Here is an 11224-nt window from a genome sequence, read left to right as displayed (position 1 = left end):
GAAGGGAGATGTTTTACCAACAACAACATGTGTAACAACAATATGTTTTCAGATTTATTAAAACCATATTCATGAAAGGTAGCAATAACTTTCATTGACATTTCTAATAATTCATCCATTCTAGTACCTCCCTATATACTTTGACCCCGTTATTTCAAAGTCAAGGAAGAGTACATGTGAAGGCGCGGCTCGCTTTTGAAATGGCTGTTGTCCTCCGATGAAAAGATTCATTTTTCCTGCAGGCAGAACAAATATTATATTGACAATTGTGACAGAACTTACATTGATCAACACACACAAACACGCACGCACGTACGCACGCACGTACGCACGCACATACGCACACACACACACACACACACACACACACGCTCTCTCTCACACACACACGCACGCACACGCACGTACGCACACCCCCAAACACACACACACACACAAACGCACGCACATACACACACACACACACACCCATCCCCCAATCCCACTCACACACACTGCCCCCCACACAAACTCGCCCCACACCAACTTCACACACACACACAATCCCCCCCCCCACACATACACACTCATACTCCCCCACATACCCCCCACCCACACACACACACACGACAACCAACACGTATTCCTCGTTCAGCTAAGAGTTACAAGCATCTCTTGGTCCTTTCACACAAAATATGTCATCATGACATAATGGCATCTAACCTGGTGTGATGTACCAGCCGCCAGAGATCCACAGAGCCATACTCCTGGGGTCCACCTCAAAGTCCACCTTCAGGCGTTCTTGGTTAGCCGTCATCGTGAACCGTTTGAACCAGCACAACTGTAGTTTAGGGGCCGGAAGTGACTCGTCCTGCCAGCTGATATACACCTGTGCTACCTGGAATGCAATTCAGTTATAATTAAAGGATCGACAAATATGAAAGGTGAAGTTTATCGAACGTTTAATTAATGAATTTAAAATATAGACAAAACGAAACATTCACACATTGATACATTTAATTTATAAAGGACCACTCGACGAGGAAAATAAGGACAGGACAAGAACAAAAACAATGACACAATCTAACAGTTCATTATCTGTACTATCACGGAAATCTGCTTTCAGACTCAAAAATTACAACATGTGAACACGGAAAAGGTATACGTAGAATGCAATACAACTGCCTTGTTTCACACAACCAACTCCCCCCCCCCACTTCCCCCCCCACCTCCACCCCCCCCCCCCCCCCCATGAAAAACTCCATGTTCCGCTGCCACTGAGGAACATCATTATGTAATACATGTACCCCCATTCCACACATCCGTTCTAGGTCCCGTTCCCGTGGCGACCAAGGAACGACACGGGAATGGGAGGGATCGAGAGAGGACCTTAATGGAACGCCAATGGACGTTAACGGAACTCCTTTGAACGGTTGGGACGGGTGAGTGTTCGGGCTGGATGTTCAAAATGTTAGCCATTCCCCGCCCGTTCCAAATGAACAGTAATGGAACCTTAACACATCGGAGGGCCCCAAAGGGTTTAAAATCGTGATCGTGATTGGCGTTTTTTGACCTTTCTGTGACCGTGATTGCCGAAATTTCCATTTCTGTGATCGTGATGGGACTTTGCCCGTGATCCGTGATGACAAAAAAATCAAGTCTCGTGATCGTGATCGTCATTTGTTTTTGTGATCGTGATGGGCATTATTGCAATGCATTTTATTTTCAGCGTACATTTTTCACAGCTGTATCACTCTATGATCCTCTATTCGTCAAGGTGTTTGTGATCGTGAAAACAAAAATCAAGGTAACTGTGATCGTGAAAGCTAAAATTTCCCTTCCCGTGATCGTGATGATACCTCCCCTTTGGGGCCCTCACATCGGCAACGGAACTCATGGATCATTAATGAAACTTAACGCAATGGTAACGCAACGCTAGCGCTCGCACACACTGAGTTGTCATACCCGCATTCCACACATCCGTTCTGGCTTCCGTTCCCAGGACGGCTGCCAGTACGGTCAGACGCTGCTCAAAGATGCCAAAAACGGCCGTTTGCGCAGCGTCTCATTGTTGGGAACGGAAGCTAGAACGGTTGTGTGGAATGGGGGTATAAGGTGACGAACGATATAATCTAATCGCAACAACGTGTCACGTGGTGATCTCGCACGTGCCCATTCCTCAAAACAGCCAGTTATAAACAACAAGCTATTGCCGATATCTTTGATACGAAAAGTGTGCCAGATAGTCAAGTATAGACTGCCTAAAAGGGCATGGAAAGTTTGTAGGAAATGACGCGGGAATATATGCTTTAGTTGGCATGGGACATTTGTCGCAATACTTGTTTTGCTAAGCTTAGATGTTTTTCAGCAGATGCGCATCTTTTCGTTAAAATGGTTTTTTTTATCGAGAATTTGAAATACACACATGTATTAAAATCAAACGAGCACAACAAGCTAACTTAATTAAGCGCGCTCTTTGAAAAGTATAAGGCAAGTATATGATCACCTTTTAACTTTATCTGTACCTTATTTTTCGGAAGGAGTTTACCCAAATGAAAATACTCGATTACCTCGTCCGCGTCGAAATTGCCCTTGTTAGTGACGTAGAAGTAACCGGTCAATGGTTCACCGGCTTTTACGGAAGACCCGTAGGCGAATTCAACGTAGCTGAAGTTAGTGTAGGACAGTCCGTAGCCAAACGGGTAGAGCGGTTCTCCTTCAAAGTAGCGGTACGTTCTGCCCTGCATCGAGTAGTTCACCATCTGTGGAATCTGCAATAAACACGCTATGCGCATCGAAAGGATTGATGGAAGCAACAGCAACAACAGCGATTGTGACTACAGCGGCAAGGCTTATTACCATCTCCCTTGACAACGACAAAAAGCAGCTCTTGTACCTCATTCGAGATTTTCGACGAAATGTATCTCTCACCATCTCAGATCTGCCCAATCTTCTTCATGGCATAAGAACGTCCCTCCATTTGTAAATATTCAAAAAATGAACAGCTGCTTTTTGTGAATGCTGGATTTTTGCGACGAAATAATTTTGCCTATTGACACTAGTGTCAGCCAACTGATGCTTTAATATGTCTGAGTTGCGGGATATGTTCTTGTCCCATATAAAACCCTGGGCAGATCTGAGCTAATGAGCCCACACATTTTTCTTTTACACGGGAAGCACTGTGCGTCTTAATCCTAAATCGTAAAGGCCCAGTGCAGCTCACAGCCTTCGTTTTGCGTTTTTGTTGCAGCTGAGTGCATATACAGTTCAAAAATCCTCCTATGGTAGTAAAACAAACCCAAAACTACCCAACGACGACATCTGTGAAGCTCGACAGTTTCTTGTTCGCGCGAGTGCATAAATTAACCTAGTTATTACGTTGGTGTTTGGTCGGAGTTCGATTCAACTTGAGTGATTCCGGCCTCCATTTTGTTTTACATAAACTCATGATGACGTCTGACATAGTTTACTTAGTGACTGTCTTTTTTGTGCATGATGTGATGATCTACCGGCCTGATCTAAATTTAGATCCAAAAATAGGTCAAGATCAGCCGGGTCCGAGTACGAAATTAATTCGTAAAAAAATCGCAGTTCTTGACTCTTTGGGTGCAAGTCAATGAAACTTGGTAGTTCTTCTAACGGATAGCTGCCTGAGGTATGACTAAAAGCCCCAGGGGCTCCGTGCACCTGGATTTGACAAGTTCAGTACCTTTAATGATCCTGCATTGTTTGTTTGTTTTAGAAACAAAGGTTTTACTCTCACTATTAAAGTTTTACTCGGAAACAAAAAATCTCACCTGTGAAGCCAACATCGGCCATGTGTAGGGCAGTCTCCCAGCAGGCACCGCGCCTTTGACGTCATTCAACAGGACGTGACGTAATGCCTCTCCTGTGGCCTGGGCAGGAAAGAAGCATTCCAAGATGGCGGCTACGCGTGGATCCACGTCAGCAAAAGAGATGTTGACAGGACCGGCGTTGAACAGTATCACCACGACAGGTGTCGTCGGAGCTGCAATAGTAACATGACATTATTTGTATCACCAACAAAAGACATTGCTCAACCGGTTACAAATACACGCCGTATATTCGGCGATAGCGCACCTCCGGACCGAGGAATTAAAGCGTTCCCGCCAACATCACGGTTAATGACCTCCATTTAAAACAAACTGTGTCTCTTTGAAACTACCTACAACCTTTATTTATGTTTTTTTGGATACATAAAGTATGTATTTGGTACATGTGTGGTATCGCACCCCCGCAACGCCTGGATCGGAATAAAATTGCCTCCGTGTTGGAGATTGAACACAGCATCACGATCATTGATTGAGCTAAAGACTCCGGGTGCGGAGGCGCACGCTCGATATAGCCTTGAATATACGGGGTGAAATAACCCAGAGACGGAGTCAGTACCATTGCCGAAATGGGGAGGGGATTTAAAACGGTCTTCCACGTAACCAAGTGTTACCGCGTGTGTAAAGCTCGTATACGCTCAACAACATAATTACAATAAAAACACCCCACACTCTCTCTCTGCCTTCTCTCTCCTCTCTATCTCTCTCTGTTCACCCTGTGAGCTTACCCCATTGTTCCTCTGTCTTTTCTCTTTGTCCTTATATTTATGTTTGTTTGAGCCTATGCTTACTCGATCGGTTTCTAGTCATCAGCCAGGCGTTATAAGTCGTATCTGTGATGCACGAACTCACAGCTGTTGATGACGTCCTGAAGAAGTTGCCTTTGATACCCAGGGAGCTCGGTGTCCGGTCTGTCATTTCCCTCCGCCTCCACGGCCTGGCCTGGAAGGAGGAACGGCCAAGTTTAGCATGTTGCTTCAGTCATACAAATGTGACCCTCCACCACAAAATGAGTCGCATGTCACCTCGCGCGGTTCTGCGCTAGGCTTAATGTAAGTCCAGGGAGTGTCTGGTAACAGTGTGAGGGTCACCTTAGGCACAGGCTTATAACTCAAACAGTTTTCGCTCTTTTCTAAAACGGGTTTCACCACTGGATAGAGCATACAAAACGCTTTAGGAAAATGTAAAAATATGAAAATCATGCAAAAGTGACATCAATCAATATGAGGCTTATATCGCGCGTATTCCGTGGGTACAGTTCAAAGCGCAGGGATTTATTTTTGAAATATTTATGCAATTTATATCGCGCACATATTCAAGGCGCAGGGATTTATTTATGCCGTGTGAGATGGAATTTTTTTTACACAATACATCACGCATTCACATCGGCCAGCAGATCGCAGCCATTTCGGCGCATATCCTACTTTTCACGGCCTATTATTCCAAGTCACACGGGTATTTTGGTGGACATTTTTATCTATGCCTATACAATTTTGCCAGGAAAGACCCTTTTGTCAATCGTGGGATCTTTAACGTGCACACCCCAAAAGTGACATGCGACTCATCCCGTGGTGGAGGGTCACAAATATATACAGCATGCAAAATCTTCGTTCGTTCTTCAAGGCAAGATAAGAAGAAAGAAAAGACACAAGATAGTTTAGAACATTCTATAGTGGTACCTGCGATGAAGAACATCCCTGCGACCAGTCAAAAATGTCACTGCTGGTGGCCTCCAGTGACAGGTATATTTTGGTCAAAATGATGGACACAGAGACATATACGACAGTTGTAATTCTCGTCAAAGATTGGAGTAAAATTCATTTTCTTCCAGCATTATGAAATATATTAAAAAAACACTTTGTAGATCACCCCTTGCTATGCCTGTCATTTGAATATCTTGCTGTTAAATCTAGCGACATGCATGTTAGATTCTAGGTCCACTTCGATAACTTCCTTGATTAAAAACAACAACAACACAAAAAACACCCAAAAGCAAAACAAAACGCAAGGCTACAATATTTCATTATAAAAGTTCTAACCTGTTCCCACAAAGACAAAGTTGATGTCAGTGTCGGAGGCAGCGCTGATGACGGAAGCAGAGTTGTACTTTGCACACACCGTGCCGTCACATCCGGGAGCAAACTGAAGATGCTCTGCCAGGGACTGCAAAGCTTTCAACGGCGTGATGACGTCATCCAATGGAGCGTTGGGGGGATAATCTCCGCTCAACTGTGACGCGTTGTTGGCAAAGGGACCCAGAAACTATAGAAACCAGTTAAAAGTCAGTATTCGTCACTTCAATTAATTTTGTGCATGGATAAATTAGTCATCAAAAAAGGCACCGAGAAATTACTGTAAAAGTTTTTGAAATAATTGGATACACAGCTAGCAAGAATGTACGTCTCTATAGGTGATAACGTAAAGTTCTGATGCTAAACCCGTTGTGATCGTAAACTTTTTATCTCTTTGATGCAGGGTGGTCAAAAGCCCAATGACGGGCGCTGTGGCGGGGTGGTAAGACGTCGGCCTCTTAATCGGAAGGTCGAGGGTTCGAATCCCGGTCGCGGCCGCCTGGTGGGTTAAGTGTGGAGATTTTTCCGATCTCCCAGGTCAACTTATGTGCAGACCTGCTAGTGGCTTATCCCCCTTCGTGTGTACACGCAAGCACAAGACCAAGTGCGCACGAAAAAGATCCTGTAATCCATGTCAGAGTTCGGTGGGTTATAGAAACACGAAAATACCCAGCATGCTTCCTCCGAAAACGGCGTATGGCTGCCTAAATGGCGGGGTAAAAACGGTCATACACGTAAAATTCCACTCGTGCAAAAACACGAGTGTACGAGGGAGTTTCAGCCCACGAACGCAGAAGAAGAAGAAGAAGAAAAGCCCAATGAAATATTTTCTTTTTGCAACTATAACAAAACAGCTTTCAGACTAACAAAAAGACGACATAGCTTTAAAAAGCAGAATAAAATTGTCTGAAAGACAAAGAGAGTATCCACCGCGTTTACTCCAGCAAATAAAAGCTTCTACCTTTTCATTACCCAAAGCCAGAGGCTAGTTTTCTTCTGGGGCCGTCTCAGATGTACAATTCACATTATTAACTTACCCCGAGTCTATCATATTTTGTCTTTTTCAAAGGAAGAATCCCGTTGTTCTTGAGCAGGACGAAGGATTTCATGGCTGCCTCCACAGCCAGGGCCTTGTGTTCAGGAGTCTCCACGTCAGCATTGCTGAGTTTGCTGTAAGGGTTCATTTCTGGTGGGTCAAACTCGCCCAGCCTCATTCTGGTGTAGAACAGCGGTCGGACACGTTCCCTCACCAAGTCTTCAGTCACCTTGCCTTGCTTGACCGCTTCAACTGCGCGTACAGTAGACACAAATAATATATATATTTTTAGTTGTGTTAACATGAATGTTTGCATTTACTCATAACATGATTCTGAAGTCCTACCAGAGAACTCACGCTTTCATTTGCTTTACCTTTACGTTAATGCTCTAAAGAACATTATGTGCAGGCGTATACGCGTAATAAAATCTTCCTGTACGGTTATACAAAGTCAAACTTCAAATTAGCACGAAGAACAGAGAACCTAACGTATCCATAGCATCAGAAATAAAAACGTTTAGACCTTTTAAATGTAAAATCACACCGTAGAGCATCAACAGAATTAAGGCACACACCAAGGACATACACTTTTGAAGGTCAATAGCAACATCTATTGAACCTACTAGTTTACTTAAGACGTACCCAAAGAAAAGTAGACAGGAGTTTTCAAGTTGTTGGACAGCTCCAGGTTACAGCCAGCATTGACGCAGGCAGCCACGGTGTCGACGCTGTTGTTGAGGTAGTGGTGGTAATTGATGATGTTCTCGATGGCGCCTTGGTCACTGATGACGTAACCAGTAAAGTTCCACTCTCCTCGCAAGACATCTGTCAGCATCTTCTTGTTGGCGCAGTTTGGGATTCCGTTGATTCTTCAAAGAAAAATACCAAGTCTATCATAATTGCCATCGGATAACAGGCATCAGACTCCTAGAATTGTTCGGCCGGAATCCACCTACTTTGACAACACACCAAGGCACTGTCAAACGAAATGTTGATGATATTAAGGTCAATTGACTCGTGTCAAGTATTTAGTTGCCAGTTGAGATGAATTAAAAACTCACTTTTTCCAGCTTGTGGACTATGCGAAAACCATTTTATTCCGTTGATTCACACTGAGCAGACGATTCATTTGTAAATAAGTCTCAGTTGTTGAATGCCGAAGTAATTGACAGCAAGGGATGCTGCGCCATATATATAGAAAATAAAACAAACAAACAAAACTCGATGTGGTCTACCTGTTATAGGTGCACATGATGTTGTAGGTTCCGGCTTCCACACACGTCCTGAAGGCCGGCAGGTAGGTCATCCTCCAGTCCTCTTCCGACACCTGCCACAGAACCAAGTGAGCTGGAGATCAATTCTTTCAAATGGGAAGTTCTATATCGACACCTTTGAAAGATACATTTTAGAGAAATTTCGCCCGTGAATGATAGGAAAGTAAAAAGTATCGATCTCTCATTAGTTCATCACATTGATTAGCAGTCACTTGGCCGGGTTGACAAGACATTAGCCGCAGCGAGTGTGCGTCAAATTATTGAAGGTAAAAACATTAAGATCCTATCACAGTGGTAGAAAGAGTTTTGTCTTATTGAAACATAATTCCTCCCTCCAACCTGTGTAAAATTTACCGTATAACAAGAAACATCTCCCGACTACGTTTAAAAAAATTCGGAAAGATTGACCTCAGCGTTAAAATTCTGTTCCCAGATAGGTACACGATATTGTGTGCCAATGCAAATGTCACAGCTTCTCTGGTAAGAAAACAAGTTACTGACCTCAGCGTTAAAAGAAAACCTGTTCTCAGGGATGTTGTCGGGGCCGCTATGGCAATCGAAGTGTTTACATCCACCACTGGCACGGACGTAGCGTGTGTCGTTGCCTTGGAGACCTTGGATGTAGGCCGTTGCGTGGACACCTGTCAGGTAGGGGTCTTCTCCGTATGTTTCCTTACAAAAAAGTCAGTTCCAGTGAAAAGCCGGAAAGTTTGCTTCGAATTGACTTTGCTAGTTGCCACCAGTGTCGGTAACGAAATGAGTTCATATAAAGACGCCCAGCCTGCATAGAAAGTGACAAGGCAGTGTGTTTTTGTTAAGTGTCCAAATATTAGGATGCGTCTGTAAATGCGGATGTATGGAAGGATCTGTACAGATTTGGACAGATCTGAGATGGTGAGCCAAATCGTTTACAAGGGAAGGACTGAACGCAGGCTTATTTTCATGGAGACCTGTAGGCTATCGTATGTGCTTAACCCATTCGCTTACCTGATTTCTGCCCCATCGTGGGTCCCTCATGATGTTGATGACGGGAGAGAAGCAGGAAGCACCCGTGTGATACCCGTAAACACCTTGCTTGACGAAGTCGTTGTGTTTTCCTCTCACCTCCACCCCTGTGGCTTCTGCTATTCGGAACATCAGGTCTGGGCTAATAATTATGAAATGGTTAATTTATAAAGTGCTGATAATATGCGGTTTTCCTGTGGATATAGAGCATGTTTGTCTTTTAAGCGAACATCAGTCGTTTTATCAAGACAATTAATTGTAGTGATATTTCGTTTTTGTTTGTGATTACCTGTCAAAACGCAAGCTATTCATGTCATCTTTAAACACTTCAACTTTCAGATCATGCTGGTGTAATAACCATCAACATGATAGTCATTCCAAACAAACAGAAAGAGTCAGTTGGCTTTTCACAAAAAAAGAAAAAAAAGAGAAATTCAAAGATACTTACGTGTTGGTATTTCTGTGCCAATAACATTACACCGAGACACGCGAAAGGTAGAAACATTCGTAGCTTGAACACAACCATCGTTGTTATAACGTTGTTATTACTTATTGTAATTCAGTCAAGTTGGCGTTTTAATAAAACAGATCCTGCTGTGATTGGTCAGAATGCCCCAACTCATTAAAAATTACCGCATCGCCAGCAGGTTGTTAATGGCTTTTTTAGCGAGTGTTCATCGACAATTAATGACCGGTAATTTGTAATGAGTTGGGGCATTCTGACCAATCACAGGATCAGTTTCATTAAAACGCCAACTTGATTGAATTACAATGTGTAATTAACAAATTGTAATCGTCGAAAAAACTGTCAACCAAGACACATCAAACCTGAATGCAGCTGCAAGACCCAGCGCTTGGGGAAAAGCTGTAGCATTACCCGGAGCCATGGAGTCCCCCCTCAGACACTCGGTGTCCCACTCGTAAGGGCCGATACCCAGTCTGGGAATAGCTGGGGCTGGTCCACCTGGTGAGGGATCATAATACATTTACATCTTAAAGGGGAAATAGCTCAGTCGGTAGCGACGCTGGCTTCAAAACCAGTTGAATGTCTCTATCTGCGTGGGTTCGATCCCCACGTTCAGGGAGGGATTCATTTACCAGAGTCAATTTTGTGCAGACTCTCCTCGGTGTTCAAACACCCCCGTGTGCACGCATGCGCACGATACAGAACCCATGTTCACAGCAAAAGTCTCAGGGCTTGGAAACATGAAAACACACGTGCAGGAGAACAAAAATGGTAGCGCCGTATACTGTATGGTAGCTCGCTTTCCCCAGTGAGAAAGCAGCCCGAATTTCCATGAGGGTAACCTCACAAGACTATATACAAATCTTATCTTTTCCTCTTATCCTCTTAGAGGCCTTGTCTAAAGCATGTTTGATTTGGATTTTTCGAGGGCTGCCTGCTAGACAAAAGAAGAAAAAGTCATAGCAGTCGATTTTTGGTCTTTCATATCATGTCATTTCACTTTATTTAGTAAGATCTTAACCAACAAGTGTGTACTTACCTACGTCGAAGGCACCACCCCTTGCCATCTGTAGCTGCATCTCCTCCAGGGTCAGTCTCTTGACGATGTCATCCACCCTCATGTCCCAGGGTAGGGACACGTTACGGAACGGGTAGTCACCCACATCACCACCACTACTTTTACACACGACTTCATTGGTTTGGAATATAATCAATAAAGGACATGCAAAGAGAAATACATATTGTAGAGTCATTATGTTAATGCCCCTCGTGTACACAAACCTTAAGTACTCTGCTTTCTCTTCAGCTCAAAAGAAAATCTTTCGGCTGACACAAAACTAAGCGCGGATCAACGTCTGTTAAGAGTGCGGTCAAAAAGGATTTCCCCATTCAAATATAACATGAAGATAACCTATAAATTAACATTTACCTTTGATAGCCGGGATATCCCAACAGTCCACAGTCAAGTGGGTCACTCTTGTTTGCAAATATACTTCATCTTTGGTCTGGTTTAGTAACCTAAGAAAGGCAGACAATCGTTT

General features: G+C 43.7%; 1 protein-coding gene across 1 annotated transcript; it reads right to left on the bottom strand.

The window, feature by feature from the left end:
• Nucleotides 1-49: 49 nt before the first annotated feature.
• Nucleotides 50-11002, bottom strand: LOC138963006 (uncharacterized). The gene is made up of 13 exons (XM_070334978.1): nucleotides 10723-11002; nucleotides 10046-10181; nucleotides 9200-9359; nucleotides 8714-8884; nucleotides 8174-8265; nucleotides 7581-7807; nucleotides 6940-7190; nucleotides 5870-6092; nucleotides 4683-4772; nucleotides 3777-3988; nucleotides 2550-2750; nucleotides 703-877; nucleotides 50-236 (listed from the first exon to the last, which is right to left on the bottom strand). Exons 1-13 carry the CDS (start codon nucleotides 10934-10936, stop codon nucleotides 121-123), a joined length of 2268 nt encoding a protein of 755 aa, XP_070191079.1. The 5' UTR covers nucleotides 10937-11002; the 3' UTR covers nucleotides 50-120.
• Between the last annotated feature and the right edge of the window lie 222 nt (nucleotides 11003-11224).

This window comes from Littorina saxatilis, linkage group LG3 (assembly GCF_037325665.1).
Source record: "Littorina saxatilis isolate snail1 linkage group LG3, US_GU_Lsax_2.0, whole genome shotgun sequence".
NCBI lineage: Eukaryota > Metazoa > Mollusca > Gastropoda > Littorinimorpha > Littorinidae > Littorina > Littorina saxatilis.
The sequence above is the reverse complement of the archived record's forward strand: the minus strand, read 5'-3'. Positions and strand labels throughout refer to the sequence as shown.